Source organism: Punica granatum, chromosome 4 (assembly GCF_007655135.1).
Source record: "Punica granatum isolate Tunisia-2019 chromosome 4, ASM765513v2, whole genome shotgun sequence".
Taxonomy (NCBI): domain Eukaryota; kingdom Viridiplantae; phylum Streptophyta; class Magnoliopsida; order Myrtales; family Lythraceae; genus Punica; species Punica granatum.
The window spans coordinates 2,198,723-2,218,228 of record NC_045130.1 but is presented as its reverse complement, the minus strand read 5'-3'; the positions used below and the strand labels follow the sequence as shown (position 1 = coordinate 2,218,228).

Sequence of the window (19,506 nt, the reverse complement as noted above, 5' to 3'; positions counted from 1 at the left end):
TCAATTTAACTCCAAGAAAGTTCGGAGGAATCGCACCCGATTCAATGAATGAATATATTAATATTAATCTTTCAAGTCAATTGTGATGCTGGGCATGGACTTAATCGCATTAAAATTAATATAATATTTAATATTTTTCGAATACTTGTAGTGGCATGGATGTAATTTGATTGAAGGCTAAGGGTACTAGTTTTGCGCGAGGAGTCGGACATATGCCATCTTTCCCGCAGTTTATGATCATGCAAAAGCTGACACTCAAACTCTCAGTGAGCGAGCTCGAAGATGCAAATGCCGAAAATGAAGGCTGGTTCTCCCGTCTCCCGCCTCATCGTCGAAGCTTTCCTCGGCTTCCTCTCCAATGGTCTCTCTCTCTCTCTCTCTCTCTCTCTCTGCTAACATATGCGGTTTTTTTTTTGAATATTTTAATGATGGGGGTGTTGTCCTGGAAGTAATGCCGAAAAATGTCCTGTTCTTGTTCAGTGACGTTTTGTTAGTACTTTTTGGAGTTGCTAATTCCTGGTTCCGTGCTTATTCCTTGGTAATGCAATAGTTGAACACTCTCCCGGGACTGATCTTGAGGGTCTCGAGGTTGCTAAGAATGTCTGGCGGACATGTTCAAGGTCGATACTGCCTCTCCGGTTGACAATATTTGCGGACGAGAATTATTGGTGGACTTTGTCGAGTCCCTTAAAGCTGGTGGCGAAGCCAATTTGTCGCAGGGATCAGCGCATAAGGAGGACTTTTCTTCTTCTCCTCCTCCCCCTCTTACCCCCCCTCCCCGTTCTTCTAGTAAATGTTATTCCAGTCGCGAGGCTAAGTAGGAGGATTCAATATGATGATTGGTGGCCTTTTCCTGAGCCTATGATTTAAATAGATATCCATTATAGTGTAAGTGAAAGAAGTGCAAGATCATCACTATGCAGTTTAGGGCGTTCGCATTTCCCCTGGTGGACTAAATGACGAGTGTTAAGCAATGTCGTCTGAGATCACTGAAAGCAAAGGCAAATTTTTTCTTTATGTCCTCCTTCCCAACACACATAACTAGCATGGGGTTGGTGGAGTAGATGTTTGACTTGAGTTTTGATAGATCAAAGGAGGTAGCTTTTGCTTTTGCTCGGTCCATTTGGAAATGAAAGGATAGTAATGAGTCTATGTTTCCTGGTTTGCTCTGTAGATTTTTAGCTGCCTTTGTCTTGTGTCCTTCAGTTCTGCTTTTCTGCTCCAACTTCTAACCAATATCTTTCAACTTGATTGAGGGAGAGCGTCCGACAAACAAACCCTTTGCCCCCGGTAGACCCATGCAATTTATTTTTCTTCTTTGGGTTCCATGATTCTGACTATTTTTTGTGTTAATGGTTTCTTGACAATTAATCTTGGCAGGGTCAAATGAACTTTTCCAAATATTCTGTGATTCTGTTCGTGATAAGGACATTCTGGTGATTGACTATCGAATGATTGGTCCGCAGCTACGCAAGACAAAGTGCATTACTTGATAATTAAAGCTGTAGCTGTATGTTTTGTTACCTTTGTTATTTAGTTTTACAGCACCAAATTAAAGTTCAGCTGCATGATTGTAACAAAGCATTTATGGCTAGATGAGCTTTAACATGATTGTAACTAAGCATTTATGACTAAACGAGCTTTAATTAAGTATCCAACTAGTCCTTGTCAGCTAGAATTTAACGTACTAGAAAGTTTCTCTTCCCGGACTAACTGTACTAAGATCTTTTGCCATAACATGCCTTAGGGATAAATTTATAACCTCATAGGTACAGATCGAAGCTTTGTGCTTTCATAGAGCCTAGCTTTAGTAGCATATGAGAAGATACTATATTCAGAGAGTGTCGAACTTGATTTTGCAGAGTTGTTGCTCTAACTAAATAAATTGATGATATCCCTTGAATGATCAAAACCTTTTTATGAAGGGATGTATATTTGTTTCTCTAGAAAAAGTAGAATTACTGCATGAAATATTTTCTTGAAACTGTTGTAATGAATTGGTCTATGGATGATCTATAGATGTTCTATCTGTTGGTTTGGTTGTATCTATGCCCTTGTACTTCGAGGGTTGGACAGTGAACTAATTAGATCTGTGCAAGACACTCTGGCTTTGGTTAAATGTGGCAGATCATCCATCTCCAATGTCTGTGTTTTTTTTTTTTGGGTCGGTAATATGCTGGAACTTACTGTAGTTGAGGCATTTAATTAAGAATTCATCTTCTAATCCTCAAAAGAGAGTTATCATCGAAAAGATTGTTTTATAAGCCCCCACTTGAAATACTCCGATCACATTTTAAATGCACTATTTCAGTTTTGATTATTGTGGCTCCTTTTTATTATTTTCCATTTAACCTCACCTATGTCTTTCCCCTTCTAATTTGTGACTGTTCATTTGTCTTTGCGTGCTAAGTTTCATAGGTCTTCATTATCTTGTTGTCTGTTTTTCTGGCCATCCTTGTCTTGATGGAATATATTATCATGCACTTTGCCTCAGGAGATGCAAGATTCTGTATGCCGTGAATTCAACATTTACGATGTGGCTGAAAAACTGAAATCTTAAGGTGATCATTTTCTCTTCTTGGCACTGTCCCTTTCTTGTTATTGAGCTCTCAGTTTGATTAAAAAGTGCAGGTATATTGAATTTAGTATAGATTTCGGAGCAGTAAACTGTAAATCAGTGGTGGTCTTAGCACTCTATATGGGATGATGCACATTTTTATATGCATCTCATGGGTTCCTATTTTGACTTTCTAGCTAGGAAATGATATTCAACTTTGCGATTTCAGGGGGGGAAAAAAAAAAAAAGGACGATTGGTGCAAATAGTTGACTAATGTACTATATTGTATTGTGCTTTCACCGGGCAATAAGGCTATGGAGTCAAAGCAGATATATGATGCAATTCAGCTCTATTCATATGCCCTTTCACTCCTCGCAGATAACTCAGTTTACTATGCTAATGGGTCAGCAACAACAGCTGAAATTGTTAATTCTTGTGTCAGTATGACAAGGTTCTTTATACATGAGATGTCTGTTTCTTACATTGGAGCAGAGTGTACTGTACTGCATACTATTAACTTCTCAACAATACTTAACGTAGTTTGAAACTCTGATTTTTCCTGAAGTTGGTTATTTGTTGTCTTCCCAATCTTCATCTTATTTTTCACGTGTTCAATCTTGTGTGCTTTTCCTTTTTCAGTTTTCACTCCTTTGATCGACTGTTTTATAGTCTAAGGTTTATTTGTACGATGAAAACATTGGACAGGGCAGCTGCTTTCACTGAGATCAAGGTATACAATGAAGCCATCGAAGACTGTCTTGATGCCATTCACTGTGACCGGCACTATTGGAAAGCATACAGTCGTCTTGGTGCATTATACTATGCTATTGGGAGGTACAGTGATGCTATTAAGAGGTATAAGAAAGGTAGGCATGAGATTGATCCCTTCTTTTCTATCACAATGGACTTGAGACTTGGAGTTCATGTTCTGTCAAACCTCATCAGTTCTGCGAAATAATCTCATCTAGTCTAGCAGTATAATGGATGAATGATTGAGTAAGATCTTCCTTGAAGCCTTTTGGTCTTTTAATTGTTTGACAGTGTGACTTTCTTTTACCCAGTTCTGACTGGGCTTTACGTCTTTTGGCCAATAAAACTACCGTAATTGGATATAATTTGAACTAATATGGTCAAGATAATGTATGATATCGATACAATTTCTTTTTGGAGCTCTCCTCGACAATTCCTTGCATTAGCCATTTGACAGGTCTAGTACTAAATGCCAATGGGGGTAAAGGGGAAAAGAGAATCCCTGTGTTTGAATGTTAAAAGATCAGTTCTTATCTAGAGTCTGGGGGAATATCTAGTATTCTTACTAGCATTGTCTAATTCCCGCACAATATTTTCAGCTTTGGAACTGAATCCAGACAGTGCCTTCTATCAAGGAGAGCATTCAGGTTTGTTTCTTTTGCGCTCTCTCTCTCTCTCTCTCTCTCTCTGTGTCCGCTCACACAAACCCGCCTTAATGACATTTACATTTTGGAAACGGATGGCTGAGCAAATTCTCAATGAACTGCGCGGGAGAGAGCAAAACAAGGTAGCAATGAACAGCTTCCGTTGCATCTTCTGTTGTTCGGCGGCAGTCACTCTCTATAATCAGCATGTTCGTCCTTATTACATTTGTATGTGAAGCCTTGAATGTTTTGGTTCAATTTTGCAGGAGGGATTGGATTGAATTGAGCCCTACCTCTCACAAGTTTGACCTGTTAGAGCTTTAGTTGGTGGAAGGAAAAGTGGTCAATGTAAATGAGCTCTAACGTAGTATGCTAAGCTTTGCGTACATCTAGGACTGGTTACTTAGCTGTGTTATGGTTTGATGGCTAGAAATGGTCCTACTTATCCGAAACAGTCTAGACATTGTTGAACTGACCTCGCGAAGTTACAACTGATTATAGACCTCGGTTATTATATATCTGCATGGTGCGGAGGATGACGGGCATCAGATGGTCAAACTGCCTTGATCGATCTGGTTCTGTTAACTGCACAATTCGGCAGTCAAGATTATTGGTGTATTATTCTCCTTCACACGGCAACCATAGTAAGAATATAAGAGAAACTGAACCGCTGAGCTCTGCTCGACTAAATTAGGACTGCAGAATTAATGCAGAATGTGACTACATTTTTCTCGCATCATGATTACAATAACGAAGAGGTTTAGAGTAACCAGAAGGGAATCAAATGCATTTGTTTGTCTAGTTTTCCTGATCCTCATCTGTGACAAATTTCCCAGTCCCGGGATTTATTGCTGCAATGAAGAAGAAGAGGACATTGAAGAGCACAAGCGGTTCGATCTCATTGATGGGGACGCCTGTCTCGACGTTGAGCTGGGCAAGCGCTCCCTTACCGGTGATGATTTCTCCGATCAATGAGAAAGCGAAACCAAGCTGAGCCAACCTTCCCACAAAGAGTTCATTCGCCTTGGTGAACCCGAACAGAGGACCTTTTCATGATACCGAAAATTACCAAATTAGTTTCAGTTAATAAATTGGCAGCAGTCTATTATATATTATTGGAAGTTTAAAAAGAGGCGAGCATGATCAAGAGAGGAAATAGCACAGTGGTGTACCTCTCGCTTGGTGATTAGGTCTTAGAATCGATACCCAGTGAAATTACTCGCGTCCCTTTATTAAATATTTAGGATCTCTATTTCAATATACTAAGCCCATAGGCCTCCCTTGTAATCGAGAAAACAAAAAAAAAAGAAGGCGCGCGTGAGGTGGTCAAAATCAAGAGTCCAGTTTCAATTTGCCCCATGAAGTTTGCGGATCAACTCAATTTACTCCCTACTGAAGTGCTGATTAGCAATATATACTTGAAGAACTGACTCTATGCGGGGCAAATAGAGACAGGATAAAAACTTCAGGGGTTATAAATCACTATTTTGAATTTTACCTCCTTCCTTGAGGCCGACGGCAGCCCTGAAGCTCTTGCCTGGGGGAATCACAGCCCCCTCAATGCCAGTGGCAGGGTCATCCACGAACTTGCCCCGATCGCCAAGGGCTCCGATGGCTCCGAGCAGCGTGAAGAGGATGAAGAAGAGGAGGAGTGGCTCAGCCTCGTAGATTGGGATTCCCGTCTCGAGGTTCAGCTGCGCGAGGATACCCTTCCCGGTAATCCCCTCTCCCAGTAAAGACGCCTGAGAGAACAAAAAGATGTTATTTGCCACTTCAGTAGACTAGATTGGCTTGGAAGATCAATATATCATTACGTAAACGTTTTAGTTTACTCACAGCAAAACCGAGCATGGCGACCCGACCGACGAAGAGCTCATTCTCCTTGGTGAAGCCGATGCCGCCGGAAGTACCGAATATCCCATCTTCTACCTTTGGTTTGGGCGGCTCCTTTGCCACCTGCAAACATTCCGTTACCGAAACTTCAGCAATTAACATTCGAGTTCAGCCATAGAATATACGTATAGGCAAGTTTGTCGCATACCTTCTTGGGAGGGGCTTTGGTCTTCGACTTGAACAGAGCGACGGCAGGAGACGACACGGGACGGCGAGAATCGAGCGAGGCAGGAGTTAGGAGCGGGTTGAGCCCAAGTAGACTAGGAAAGGAAGACTTGGGCCGCAGCCGTTGGATCTGGAACCGAAGAAGACCGTCTCTCTTGACATCGACCGAGTGCCCGGACGCACTCGGCATCACCAACATTGCTTGAGCCATGGCTACACAACTCAGCTCCGCTCGATCTCCTCCTAGTTTTGACCACTAATTATTTGATCTTCTTCTGAAAAATGAATGTGGGTTTTTTCGACACGATCATTTATTAAATGAACGATGCAAGAATGGGGAGAAAGTATGAGGAGGAGGATGCATGGAGGAGATTTGGATATGGTTGGGAAGCAGCAGCAGCAGCCATGGCGGAGAATGTGTCCACGTCTCTTCTTTTGTTATTGTACCTTTCTAGGATTCCATGTGTGGAGTTGAGTTCATCTTACAGCGACAATGAAACCACAAAACTTTCGCTGGAAAATGGAATCACCCAAAGGATAAAATTTCTCGTCACCAAACATAATGTCTGCACGTGGCAAGGCTGCTTCCGGGTAACCCCTTTTCAGTTTCCAGAATTTTCTAGAAATTACGGAATCATCCCTGATGATTTTCCATCGAATCACCTAGTCGAGCAACCTAGCTAGCTGCGCCACGTTGCTTGCATGAGGGACTTCATCGAAGGAAGTTGTGCAGAGAACTCTGCACGACCACATCGAGTTGATCAGTGAAGGATTTCAGTTCTAAAGCGCGAATTAGAACACTAGAAGGATTTGCTCGCGTTCAGGTGTCTGAGTCGGGGCAACACTCATAGTAGAATGCGTGGTTGGCCCCATTACAATTGTTCAACGCTAGATGGTATCTGTGCTTCTTACTTTGATAAGCGAATGCCATCTGCGCAATAATTCCTCTTTGCATTTGGCTATAATTGAGGAAATGGTGAAAGTTCATGCATCTTTTTTGTAGTTAAAGCAAAGGCAAGGGAGTTGAGACAAAATTGAGCTTGACAAGTGGCGAGTTTCGATTGTCTCCTGCAAGGGCAATCTTCACCGAATATACTATACACTCATGAATTTTTTTTTTTTCCAGAGTAAAAAAGCGTGTCATTTCTCGTAAGATTACGATTGATAGATATCGTAAATTATACTTAGATGTAGCGTGTTATTGAGTTGATAGTGTATAACCGTATATTGAAAAAAGAAAAATCAAAAGTCGAACGTACTTAGGTGACATGAGATAGCTCATTGTACCTATGGGTCGATGCAAATGCCAAATGCAATTCCATGGACCACATACATAACCTCAATTTTGATGGAAAGCGACATGGACAGCTAATGAATGAACAATAGCATGCTTCCCTATTCATTGGAGATTTTCACCACGCGTCTATGTAGTGTAGCTTATGTGTTAATCTCCCCTCGCCGAAAGGAACAAAACAATGCCCCCGAGGTTTCTGTCTCGACTAGAATCTACAATCCCCCACCAGGAGTTGCGATGGAAGCATCCGAAGATTCCCGAACTCAAGTTTAGCGTGTTATTATTTTATTTAGAAGCATTGTTAATATCCATATTGTTTACGTATTTCCTAATAATATTCTGAATCGATATAGATGACGAGCATCACCATATCCAAGAGAAATACATTACTTTCTTCAAACAATGGTTCGGGATATACGACCGAACGCGAACAGAAGACCGGCGTGAAACGAGATTGATGCCATAATGATTCGTCCAATCAACCATGAGGTTTGATCGAAGGTACTTGGCTATAATGAAGTAGCTCAGTTCGTAGTAAAGTATTACGCCAAGGCCCACAAGGAAGCCCATTACACAGAAGCCCAGAACCAAAGCCCAAAAGGAAGCCCATAATTTCCAGTCAGTCAACCGGATGACGTTTTCCCCGTTTTCCCTGTTTTCCGCTTCGCTAACGAAAGGAATCCAGAACGCGAAAAGCGAATTCCGAAATGATCCAGAACCTCCGGTTCGGTGGGCTTGCCGGCGCCGACTTCTTCCCTTCCCATTTATAAAGGAATACGAGTGATCGGCCCACTGCGATTGCGAAGCTCAGCATCGAATCGATCCGACTGTGTTCTTGACTTGAGAACTCGTCTAACTAACGAAGCAATGTTCTTCTTCTTCGTCGGAGGGGTGGAGCAGCAGGTGAGGCAGGTGCTGAAGTACGGCGCCGGCAGGTGCATCACGTGCGGCTCCAAGGCCGATCTCGTCGAGTACGAGAAGGTGCTCAAGGCCTTCTTCGTCCCCGTGTGGCGGTGGCCCGGCAAGGAGCAGCTCCTCCACTGCAACGACTGCAACCTCTTCTTCCCTCCTCAGCTGTCGGCCGACAGGACGACGACGGCAGTGGCAGATCAGCCTGATGTCCTGCGGTGTCGGTTCTGCAAGGAAGCCGTGGAGCCCGAGTTCAGATTCTGCCCCTTCTGCGGTTCTTCTCTGAGCTAAATCAATCAAGTTGTCCTCATACAGTCATAGTTTTCTGGGTTTGTCTGCTGAAGTCTGCAACTTTAGCGGTCTGTTTCGGTTCAGTTTTGTACAAAAGGGTCTGATGAATTTCTGAGTATGTTAAGAAGGTTTGCACACTGTAATGCCAGCAGGAAATGAACGTGATCGATTGATTTTCTGAAGAGCGAAGGGAAAAAAAAATGCAATTTTGACATGTTTATATGTTCGGCTCGATCATTTTGTTGTCCCCGATTAGAGATTCAGATTCAGATGTGAATTTAAAGCTTGATCACAGCTCCAGCCAGCATTGTAATCGGAAGTTCCCGGCATCGATGACAATGACTTACTATGATGCCCGTAGAAAAAACAAAATTCTGGCTACTATCCCGGGATAGGAATAGCTATAGCTGGCAGTGGTTTAGCCCGGGTGTGGAGCATGAGCCCTGAGGACAACGTCTATATCCATGTCCTGTGGAATGATCCCGCATTGGCTGCAGATGGATACTTTACGCTGATTTGTCTTGCCTGGACCCAAAGGAATCAGCTCAAAGTTTTTCCTTTTTGACAATGATCTCTGACCTCGGAAACCTCTCTGGCTTAAATGAGCTGGGGTGAGAGCTCTCGGGGTGCGACCAATGGCAACTGCATTCAGCGGCCTAGCTTTTGGGTTTGCAGGTGATAGTGAAAATATCCAGCGCCACCTGTGCTCCTCTTCCGGACCATGAGTCCCTCGGGTCGAAGTGTTGCTTTGTGATCTGCTGATGGATGAATTTCTTCTAGAGCATTGCAGAGGATGACCGAGTTGCCTATCAGCTTTGCCATGGATCAATCCGCTTTTGCCCATGAGCTCCGCCATGGATCAATCCAATTTAAACAGCCGTATCGTGGGAAATCCCCATGAGGCCAGGTCGTCGAGCCAAGCCCTCATGGACGTCAATGGACCATAAATCTGGGACAGGCCCGAGAGGATCTTCTGCATCTTTGACAATTGACACTGGAGGAGAGAAGGTTCCCGATTACGTGCAATGACAGCAATCAGACCATGGTTCCTAGTGGTCCGCTGCTGTAAAAGAGCATGTGCGGGTTGATCAATCGATCAACCTGAAGGTCCAATTAAACTCCTTTACGGAAAGAAGAGGTAAAGCACACGATTTAAATTCTCCGTATTAAGATGCCATGTTTGATTGAGTGAGTTCATAAATGCTAGCTGGTAGTTATCATGCGATGAGATTCTTATCTACCTAGCAGAAAATTTCATGCAGCACTATCTGCTTAAGAACTTGGCTACCGTCCACTCGAATCCAATCACGGCATGCGCTATTACCCCTATGTCACCGCTTGTGTGAGGATGTACAGGATTTCAATCAGAACCCGCAAGCATGATGAATTCGAGTTCAAGAATAATCTGTACCAAGTAAACCGCGGAGGTGATGTGATGAGACGTGTTATTCTGCAATAGTCTTAAGTAATTCTAGGTATGAACATCAAGATAGAAAATCAGCAGCCATTTTCATGAGTGTAGTATGGGACGACAACAACGAAGGTGTACTCTTTATGGGCTATTCATGAGTGCTCTAATACGAGATAACACCAAAACGACGTGCATTTTGTCTAATAATTTTGGCTACTGCACAGGAATTGGAATGGCTCGTAATGGTCTAGCCTTACGGAGGGCGAGCCCGAGCACATCCTCCATGTCCATATCCTTGGGACTTACCCCACCTTCAGGCTTCCAATCAAAACCTTGGACCAGAGAAGCCACCATCAGCGGGAGCATCCTCAGTGCTAGCGGGTACCCTGGACAGATCCGTCGGCCCGCCCCAAATGGAATCAGCTCGAAATCTCGTCCCTTCACGTCGATCTCCGACCCTAAAAACCTCTCGGGCCTGAACGAGTCTGGGTCCTCCCAGCTCTCTGGATCACGGCCTATTGCAAAGGCATTCACCAGCACCTGCGCACCTCTTGGGACTGTGAAGCCCATGACCTCTGTGTCTTCCCTGGCCCTGCGAGGGATCAGGAAAGGCGTGGATGGGTGCATTCTGAAGGTCTCTTTCACTACGGCCTGTAAGTAAGGGAGGCTGGCGGTGTCGGATTCTTGGACCAGGTTGCCTCTACCTATGACTCGATCAGTTTCTTCTCGGACCCTTGAGAGGATGGCTGGGTTGTGGATCAGCTCTGCCATAGCCCATTCAAGTGTAATGGAAGTTGTATCTGTCCCGGCAGCAAATAGATCCTGCAAATTTTAAAAGATTCCAAGATAATTAATTAGCTATTCGAGATTCAAAATGGAGAAAAATGACTATGAAGGAAATTAATTGACATAGTCGATATCATAACATCACTTTGGCTACTACGAAAGCAAAATTCCGGCTAAAAAGGTGGAGTTCAAATCTAATCTAATATACATAAGTAAAAATGAATTGGTGCATTTAATGAGGTACATTAATAGGAATAAAAATATAAATTTAGTAATTTTAGTAATTAGAAATAGCACTCGGTGTAAGAATATAGTATTAAAAACTACCATTTGTCTCAGTGACTTAAAAGCTAATTAATAATTTTTTTTATAAATTATACAAAATTTTATAAAAGAATGTAATATGAAGTATCATAAACAGAATTGGTGATTTAAAAACTAATTATAATTTTTTTAAGGTTTACTTTTTAAAATTATAGAAAATTTTATTTTTATCCAAAAACAACACGTTAGTTTAAGATTATTTACTAAAAACAATATTTTATTAAAAATAAGGAATAAAATGAGTTAATAAAAATTTTAAAAGTGGGCGAATCAACTATTACTTAAAAAACTATCTATATAAAGTAAACTAGAAATTGCATGAATGGGCTAACCCTTTATTGGGATTATAGTATGAGATATGTTTAAAATTAATTTACATAGTACAAAGTGATATAAATCAAAATAATAAAATCAGTGAATTGCTTGGAAAATATTATTGCATTTAGCATTTAAAAGTAAAACCTGTGCATCGCACGGCCATTAAACTAGTAGTTTATTAAACAGAAATAAGATGTTCCAGCCCAGGAGTATAGAGATTTCGACTATTAATTAAGCTAATTAAGCTTCCAAGAGAGATAAAAATTAAGGAATTTCAACCGTTCATTTTATGAACAGCTCAATAGGTCCTAACTGATGTTGAAACAATGTGGGTCCTATTAACTGTTGATCCAATAGTCATCATCGGAAACTCAAAACGGGGTAGACTTTTTTATATGATTTATGACCGTTTCTCGGTATCATTATCATAGAAGAAAACTAGAGGTCAATTAAAATGTCTCTTTATTGCTTGCGAAGAAATCTGGGCTTTTTTTTGTCAGGTTTCATACCGTGGCCATTGGACCAGGAAAAATAATGGATCAAAAAATTCATAATTCACACGCAATCATTTTTTTTTTTTTTAATCAAAGACTCAAAACATGTGAAAGGTTTGTCTGTGGAAGACAGTCTTAGCTTTCTGATCGAATGTTATAACCCTTTTTTTCCCCTTATTTTTCCACAAACAATAACAAGATTTCGTACTTTCAACCACATAAGAGCTTTTTCTAACTGGAACGAACGAATTACGGAAGTCTGTAACATTTACCATCAACAAGTGCTGCATGTTGGTTCGGTCGAGCTCATCATTATTTTCCTCGCATATGTCTAGAAGAACATCCAAGACATCGTTAACGGGACGGTAGTTGCTCTCTTTCCTCGCCATTACCCGTCCATCAATGAAACGATCAAGCATCTTGCTCATCCCCGCAGTGTAGCCTGTCAAGCGGCGCCGGATCCCTTGAATATCCATGCGCCGGAGAAAGGGGAAGAAGTCTGACATGTTGGGCTCGCCCACTGCTGCCATCAAGTCACTGACCAGCCCCTTGAACTCCCTCGCTGTCTCTGAGCTCGGATCCGCCAGGTCCATCGAGAAAATGGTGTTAGAGAGTAAGTTCAGGGTCGTGCTGAATGCCGCCTGCCCAATTTCAACTGGGTTACTGGCGCCAGCACATTCCCGGACATGCTCGACAAGCTCGTCAACCTTGTGAGGAGAGTTAGCAAACCGAAAAGGTGTGAGAATGCATAATGGAATGACTACATACTTGACTTAAATGGTAAAGAGGATTCCGGGCCAGTCCGGCAATCGTCTCCAATTTCTTCCATTTGGTCTTCGTGGAAAATGAAGGAAAAAGAAATGAGTTTATGGCACGTCAAAACGAAGTTTTTAAGATCTAACACGTCTTATAAAGCGCACAAAAATTCAGCAAAAATTTCCAAAGAGAATATCCAAGCATACCTTTCGGCGGCGGAGGTCTTGCTTGTTGGCGAGCCTCTCAACAGAGAAAATATGTGATTTACAGATCCTCCTAAGGCTCCGCCAATGAGGGGAGACGGGGAGCCATGCCACCGAGCGGGAGGTGGTGGTCAGTATTACGGACCCCATCAGGCACGGCCCTGTCAGAGAAGGAGAGGTCATGCTTCTGCAGCACTTCCTTGGCAGCAGCAGCCGAGGAAATCACCACCGAGGTCACGCAACCAAGCTTCAGGGACATCACAGGGCCATGGATCCGGGCCAGGTCTGCGAGGGTCCTGTGGGCTCTGTCACCGAGAGACAGGAGGTTCCCAATCACAGGTAGAGGCGCAGGCCCCGGGGGTAGCTTGGCATGAGAGGGCTTTCTCCAATGGCTCGATACCAACCGGAAGGCACCAAGTAGGCTCCAGCAGAATAGCACAAGATAAATAACATAACTGAAATCCTCCATCTCCAACTCTCTCCCAATTCTCCTAATTTTTCGCTTTTTTCCCTTTTTGTGTATTGAATAGAATTCTACTCTTATCTGTTTATAGATCACAAGAAACATAATATAGACTTAATTGTAACAGTTGGTCATTGCCGTCGCATGCATGAGATTCATTAATTGTAACAGTTGACTCTTCTCTCATGAATAAATACTCTGTACTTTGCACTGAACTCAGGGTCGTAAAATTCAAGGGATGAACATGTCCAAATGTAACCTACCGAAAAAACATGTTCAAATGTAAAAAGCCATAAAGGTTGCATGCCGAGTTGCTGGAACTCTGAGCAATGTACTTAATAGAGAATGATACGAGATCATAGATTTCCATCCATACTTGTTTTGCTCGGTATTTTCATATGTACTTGTTGTACTTTAGGCTTGTATTAATACACATTAATGTACTTTCCTTTGACAGTTATGGACAATGTCTATATAATTGAATATACTCACCTCATATTCAAGTGAGGATTCAACCATTTTGTGTGCCCGAATCTTTATGGTATTAGAGCTTTGACCGAGTAACTCCCAATTGATTAGCTTGCTTTCGCTCATCTCTCTGACTCGTCTACCTTCTCAGCACCATGGTTGATAGTTCTTCCTCCTCAACCCTCACTTTCCTTTACTCTTCTTCCTCGAACTCCACTGCTCTTCCCTCGTCCTTTCCAACCATACCTGTCAAGTTCAATGGCAGGAATTATCTCTACTGGAAAGAAGTAATGACCCCATTGCTTACCACCTACGGGTGGATCGATTATGTCGAAGGTAGAATCACGGCATCGAGCAAGGCCGTTATAGGAGCATATGGAAATACCATGTTGAACCCAGATTATCCCTACAGGCAGTCTAGAGACAACTTTGCCCTTACATGCGTGATGTTGGCTGTCACGAAGAAAATCAGGGTGACTATTCTCTCTGCTAAGATGTCCCACGAGGCATAGTCGTCTCTTGCAACTTCTTTTCTCACCTTAACTACAGCACAAGAGGATCTTCTTGGTCAACAATGGTTAGACCTTAGGAAGGGAGACCAATCGATGGCTAAATTCATTGGCTCCGCGAAGGAACATTGCCCTGCGTTATGCTCAGATAGGAAAGCCCAAGACCCTAGCAGAAATCGATCGGCGTATCCTCGGTCTCGATTGGGAGCCCATCGTACTTGCATAGTCGGAGCGTATGCTCTCTATTAGTGCTAAACGAGAATGTTGCTTCGCTAAAACTCTACAGGCTAGCTCCAACAACTTGAGATGTCATGATTTCTGAGGTCATGAACACCAAGTGTGTCAATCCATCAAAGCAGGCCATCCATCCCTAGGGCCGAAGAACATTAGTGAACTTCACAATCTGCAGTGAACTTAGTTAACTGAAGAAGAAGAAGAAGAAGATCAGACAAGATAGGAGATCAGAAGCTTTCTCTAATACACAGTACACACAACACTTTCCAAAAATCTTCATCTTGTATGACAGTGCACCATAATAGTATATCTAGTATGAAAAATCATATACACTCGTATATGTGTTGAGCTTCTGGAAATTTCATCCGCTGATTGCCAATTATTCCAATTTACTCATCCAAAAAGAAGAAAAACCATTCCAAATCCTCAGTCTGTTCCGTGTAAGCACCAGCTTACTTTGACATCAACAGACAACAGAAACCAGAGAAGCAAGTCAAGGATCTTTCTGCAAGGTTCATTCTCTCTTTGCAAGCTCTTCCACGTATCAGAATCTTGGTGAGAGAGGACACTCTGCAAAGTGTATTAGTTTTATCGGCAAGGCTGTGAATGCAGTAAAAAATGGCAGCACTACCTGCGGGAATTCGAAGATGATGAGCAAGGGGCCCTACTCTCGAAGCCAGACCCTCAAAAGGAGTAATTTCAGGATAAGATAGTAATCTACTTAAAAAGTTTAAGAGCAGAGGTGGACTTCTATTCTCTGAGTTTTCAATATCAAAGTTCCTTGAAAGACCTCTGCATGTGACAGTACGAGAACCTTCAATGAGACCGACTCATCCTTGATACAATTCTTCCCAGAGAATAGGGAAGGCGGCAAATTAGAGAATGCAATGACATTCTTGTACTGATTATAAAGGTTGCTATGAAGCCAAATTTCATGCATAATCTACAGTTATTCTGAGTATCAACATCAAGATTGAATATTAGGAACATTCCACAATCCATACGGCTGACCACATGTCCAAACAATTCAAATGAAAAAAGCCACAAAGATCGCAAGTCGCTCGAACTTTTAGTAAATTTATGATCTCGTCCTATACAACACAAATTTTTTTTTCTTTGGGCCAACCTATACAACACAGTTATTCATCCTAAATCTCTAATGCAAGTACCCTGTAGACATGTAATCTAAGAATAGTAAGGTCAATCATCCTTACCATATCTCACAAGTGAAGTGACCCCAATAAACAAGCACCAGATCTCGCACCAGTTAGGGTCTTAACTCTCCAACTTGTGATGTCATGATTTCAGAGATCCTGAATACCAAGTAGTGTGACTCATCATAGCAGGTCAGTCACCTCGAGGGCCAATGCACGGCAGTGAACTTCACAATCTGTGGCGAACTTGGTCAACTCGAGGACCTATCTCCCTTGGCCTAGAGAGTAGAGACCAAGAAACACTTAGCAGGGCTTCTATACTTTGTACATGAAACCCACTTCCGTCTGTTGGTTTCCAGATCTTCATCAGGTTTGCTTTACCTGTTGTTTTCTGAATCGATTAGCATTAAATTCTAAGCACAAATATAGTTCAATCAAAAGAGGAGAAAAGCCAGCAGACCACACCTAACTCTTCAAAGTCGAGCATATAATGGGTCAGTCAAAGAAGAAGAAGAAGAAGAAGGCATAGGTTCAGTGGTTCTGCTCGAGTTCTGAGAACACAGGTAAGACAGTGACTGAAGCCATGAAACTAATGTGGGCTTGCGTGTCACATCATCAGAATCTGCAACCTGTGAATACAAGTCATTGAGAAACATGTCCTGGGCATCTTTGGGTAGCTGAACGATCATTTTTGCCACCAACTTCATCAAATCGGGTAATACCTGAAGCATTCAAATTTTAACAAGCTTAACAATCTGAGAGGAGATAAAAATTTTATTATATTGTAAAGAGCTTGAAAAAATAGATTAAACCTGGTCTCAAGCATATAAGAGCAGGGATCATACTCCCTCTCATGTCCAAGTCAGGTTTGACAAGAACCGATAGAACTCAAATAACCCGAAAAGGAAACAAATAAAAATCCAAAATAGGTTACAGAAATTGCCAAGACAGGAAATCAGAAGCTTTCTTTAACCATGGTACACACTGATTTTCTGATAATCTTCAGTCAGTACGACACTGCACCATAAAAGTATATCTAGTATACTAAATCACATCTACTTGTACAAGTGTTGAGTTTCTGGAAATTTAGCATAGTTTGTCATCAGAATTAAAAATTCATCCACTAGTTGCAGAATTATCCCAATTCCCGAGTCTCTTCCGCATAAGCACCAACTTACTTGAATATCAACAAGAGAGAGAAGCCGGAGAAGCAAGTCAAGGATCTTTTTGCAAGGTTCATTCTCTCCTTGCAAACTCTTCCATGCATCAGATTCTTGGCGAGAGAGCACCACTCTGCAAAGCGCATTGGTCTTCTCAGCAAGACTGTGAATGCAGTAGAAAATGGCGGCACTACCTGCAGGAAGATGCCGAACAAGGGCCCCTACTCCCGAAGCCAGACCCTCAAAAGGAGTTATATCAGGAAATCCCTGAAAAAGAAGATTGTAGTCTATTTAAAAGTTTTGGGAGCAGAGATGGACTTCTCTTCACTGGGCTGTCAATTGCCAAAGTACCTCTAAAGACCTCTGCACGTAATAGTATGAGAATTGCTCCTTGAGCGAGGCTTGCTCATCCTCAAAAGAATCCTTCCCGGAGGAGAGGAAGGCAGCAAATAGAGAATGTGACGCCCGAGCAACTTTTGCATTAGGATGTCCCATGTATCTGATTGGACATCCATAAGTAAAAGAAGAGTTAGATGCCCCAATTTTTTAATGGCCAACCAACTAGAAAGGATGAGAATAGAGGTCATACAGGAACATAGTTGGAGCCACAGAATCCCGAAAAACATTGCTTGGTAACCTTTCAATGAAGGTAGGAATGACTCGCAGGTAAAACAAAATACGAGCAGTTTGCACCCCATCTATGGACCAATTATATTCCATTCCTTGAGAAAGTGAACATTCTGGCGCACCAACTCCAATAAACTCGATCATTATGGTACCCAAAAGCAATAAAACAACAGAATCTACAGAATAGATGGAAACAAACCTTGCCCCTTTGTCAAGTCAAGATAAGAAGGTATTGACTCCACAAAAGATATGCAGGCATACTCAGTTTCTTGAATACATCCAACAACTCCTCTGATTGTATCCATGTACTCGGACAATCGCATTCGCCTGAAATACTCTACACATGAAAATGCTACCAATATCCGCAGTGAAACCTCCCTTTGAGCCTCCTGAGAGTACTTGGTATTCAATTTTTGCTTCGTTACAGCTAATGCGAAGACCGCTACCATAAGAAAAGCAGGTTCTGCAATTTTCTCCAAATCTGCAAGCAATCCATCATTACGGCTGCAGAGAACCAAAGCCACAGGACGGTGACCCAAGTATATATCTCGACAATAATTCCATACAAGACTCTCAACCGTGCTTCTGTTCTCTTCCTCTGCGGCCACATACTGGTCACAGAAAATGCCTGTTATGGCACCTGCTTCCATAAGAAGTACACTGTCCAGGTGTTCTTTAACCTCATTATGTACTGATAAAGTTGAACTGCTGAGAGAATGTTCCAGCACCTTTGGGTATAGGCGTCTCAAAGGGAAGATTTCGACCAACAGTGCTGAAGCAAGGCAAAGTAGTATAGGGGACCGAGGAGATATGAAGCCACTCCTGGCCAATGCTATCGATAGACACAGTAAAAGGAGTCTATCTCCATCAGCTGGTACAATGGTAAAATTCTCCGTTCGAGAAATTAGCTCCATGGAAATAGATTCTATCCTGTTTTCGGCAGAAACTCTCAGCTGGGATAGAAGTTCTAGCCCTGACCCACTTGGTGCAATCCTCCCGCAGGCTCTTAAGACACCACCAGCACCCATTAGAACAGCAAAAGGAACAAACTTTACATCAGGAGCCTCAAGAGTTCTTCTTGAGAACAACCCAACTCTCTCAGAAGAACGGACACTTATATATCCAGAAACAACCCACTCGATCAGATGCAGAACCATTAGTCCATGAGGAACACTTGCACAAGGCTCACCCTCATTCCCCCATACTCCAAATAAGAAATCCAAGATTTTACCATCATTTACACTGATAGGAGAAGAAAGAGCGTACCCAACTCCTGCAAGAACATTTGGAATGATAATTTCAGCAGAAACCGTTAACGGGTACGGGCACTGCTCGTATAAAACCTTGACGAGGCACTCCAAGGAGGCAACCTTGGACTTCTGAGATACAGCTGGCGCAAAACTGAAGGCACCCAGAAGGAGAACAGCCTCAGCGAACAGCAAAGGGTCTGCCCTGCAATCACAGAGAGCCCCGGAGACAACAACCTCCACAGCAGAATCAAGAATCGCAGTGGAGGGCCTGAAAGATTTTCTGACCCAGATGTAGAGAAGCCGGAGAAGGAGAGGGGAGGATTCTCTGGGGAGAGAGAGGCCGGGTGAGGAGAGGAGGGAGATGAGGAGCTTGGCCTGGGGGTCTGCCACGTGGAGGGCGGACTGGGAGCTGAGGAGGACCTTGAGAGAGTGGAGGTGGCGGGAGCTGAAGGATTGGTGACGGAGAGAGTCTCTGAGGTCCGACCACGCCTGGATGATTTCCCGGGCGGATGAAGGAGAAGGGTTCTTGGCGGCGGCGCCGCTGCTGGTCCTCAGCCATTCCTCGAGGAAGACGATGTTAGGCTGTTTCGCCATTAGCGGCGGCCTTCCAAGCGAGTAGCTTCGGGCAAGAAGAAATTGGAGGCTCAACTTTACTGAATCAGAGTCAGACAGCTTTTCAGCTTATGTTTCACCGGAAAATTTATCAAATATTGGATGCGTGACGCTATATAAATGCCTCAATAAATCTTCATATATAAACATTTTGATTGATTTTGCATTGAATATTTCTTTTCAGAAAATTCAGTTCTTCCTTTCGTTGACAGAGGTTTGTCATATGTTGAAGA

At 42.6% G+C, this 19,506-nt stretch overlaps 4 protein-coding genes and 1 long non-coding RNA gene across 8 annotated transcripts; 2 read left to right on the top strand and 3 right to left on the bottom strand.

Annotated features, from left to right (window-relative positions):
- The first annotated feature begins 166 nt into the window (after positions 1 to 166).
- Positions 167 to 4,340, top strand: LOC116204720. Of its 2 annotated transcripts, none has more exons than XR_004156400.1 (5): positions 167 to 361; positions 2,495 to 2,561; positions 3,264 to 3,424; positions 3,908 to 3,955; positions 4,219 to 4,340. It is a non-coding gene; the product is annotated as an uncharacterized LOC116204720 (long non-coding RNA). The 2 variants fall into 2 exon arrangements; XR_004156401.1 differs by having other exon boundaries at positions 167 to 1,510.
- Positions 4,341 to 4,605: 265 nt separating this feature from the next.
- LOC116204718 (photosystem II 22 kDa protein, chloroplastic) lies at positions 4,606 to 6,393 on the bottom strand. Its single transcript, XM_031536966.1, has 4 exons — positions 5,994 to 6,393; positions 5,789 to 5,908; positions 5,451 to 5,694; positions 4,606 to 4,998 (listed from the first exon to the last, which is right to left on the bottom strand). Exons 1-4 carry the CDS (start codon positions 6,219 to 6,221, stop codon positions 4,751 to 4,753), a joined length of 840 nt encoding a protein of 279 aa, XP_031392826.1. The 5' UTR covers positions 6,222 to 6,393; the 3' UTR covers positions 4,606 to 4,750.
- A 1,543-nt stretch (positions 6,394 to 7,936) lies between these two features.
- Positions 7,937 to 8,724, top strand: LOC116204719. The gene has a single exon (XM_031536968.1). It carries the CDS (start codon positions 8,172 to 8,174, stop codon positions 8,502 to 8,504), a length of 333 nt encoding a protein of 110 aa, XP_031392828.1. The 5' UTR covers positions 7,937 to 8,171; the 3' UTR covers positions 8,505 to 8,724.
- A 1,404-nt stretch (positions 8,725 to 10,128) lies between these two features.
- On the bottom strand, positions 10,129 to 13,265 carry LOC116202833 (geraniol 8-hydroxylase-like). The gene is made up of 3 exons (XM_031534458.1): positions 12,942 to 13,265; positions 12,110 to 12,544; positions 10,129 to 10,737 (listed from the first exon to the last, which is right to left on the bottom strand). The coding sequence occupies exons 1-3, from the start codon at positions 13,263 to 13,265 to the stop codon at positions 10,129 to 10,131; spliced, it is 1,368 nt and encodes a 455-aa protein (XP_031390318.1).
- Positions 13,266 to 14,631: 1,366 nt separating this feature from the next.
- On the bottom strand, positions 14,632 to 19,486 carry LOC116204715. 3 transcript variants are annotated; one of them, XR_004156398.1, is made up of 7 exons: positions 17,611 to 19,483; positions 17,374 to 17,524; positions 17,136 to 17,283; positions 16,803 to 17,051; positions 16,090 to 16,346; positions 15,685 to 16,005; positions 14,632 to 15,101 (listed from the first exon to the last, which is right to left on the bottom strand). XR_004156398.1 is itself a non-coding variant. In XM_031536964.1 (6 exons), exons 1-5 carry the CDS (start codon positions 19,253 to 19,255, stop codon positions 16,098 to 16,100), a joined length of 2,442 nt encoding a protein of 813 aa, XP_031392824.1. In that variant the 5' UTR covers positions 19,256 to 19,486; the 3' UTR covers positions 15,401 to 16,005; positions 16,095 to 16,097. The 3 variants fall into 3 exon arrangements, 2 of the variants coding, with proteins under 2 accessions (XP_031392824.1, XP_031392823.1); XM_031536964.1 differs by lacking the exon at positions 14,632 to 15,101 and having other exon boundaries at positions 15,401 to 16,005; positions 16,095 to 16,346; positions 17,611 to 19,486; XM_031536963.1 differs by lacking the exon at positions 14,632 to 15,101 and having other exon boundaries at positions 15,401 to 16,005.
- Positions 19,487 to 19,506: the final 20 nt, after the last annotated feature.

Bases quoted from the DNA above. Each gene is read 5' to 3' on its own strand.
- LOC116204718 (XM_031536966.1), bottom strand. From the start codon at position 6,221: ATGGCTCAAGCAATGTTGGTGATGCCGAGTGCGTCCGGGCACTCGGTC. The intron at 5,909-5,993 runs GTATGCGACAAA...GAATGTTTGCAG, and splicing joins CCAAAGCCCCTCCCAAGAAG to GTGGCAAAGGAGCCGCCCAA. The intron at 4,999-5,450 runs GTAAAATTCAAA...TATCATGAAAAG, and splicing joins CGTCGGCCTCAAGGAAGGAG to GTCCTCTGTTCGGGTTCACC.
- LOC116204719 (XM_031536968.1), top strand. From the start codon at position 8,172: ATGTTCTTCTTCTTCGTCGGAGGGGTGGAGCAGCAGGTGAGGCAGGTG.
- LOC116202833 (XM_031534458.1), bottom strand. From the start codon at position 13,265: ATGGAGGATTTCAGTTATGTTATTTATCTTGTGCTATTCTGCTGGAGC. The intron at 12,545-12,941 runs GTCCGTAATACT...TCTCCTCACAAG, and splicing joins ACAGGGCCGTGCCTGATGGG to GTTGACGAGCTTGTCGAGCA. The intron at 10,738-12,109 runs GTAAATGTTACA...TAAAATTTGCAG, and splicing joins ACATGCAGCACTTGTTGATG to GATCTATTTGCTGCCGGGAC.
- LOC116204715 (XM_031536964.1), bottom strand. From the start codon at position 19,255: ATGGCGAAACAGCCTAACATCGTCTTCCTCGAGGAATGGCTGAGGACC. The intron at 17,525-17,610 runs GTTTGTTTCCAT...TTGGTGCGCCAG, and splicing joins TGACTTGACAAAGGGGCAAG to AATGTTCACTTTCTCAAGGA. The intron at 17,052-17,135 runs GTACTTTGGCAA...CTTCTTTTTCAG, and splicing joins ACGTGCAGAGGTCTTTAGAG to GGATTTCCTGATATAACTCC.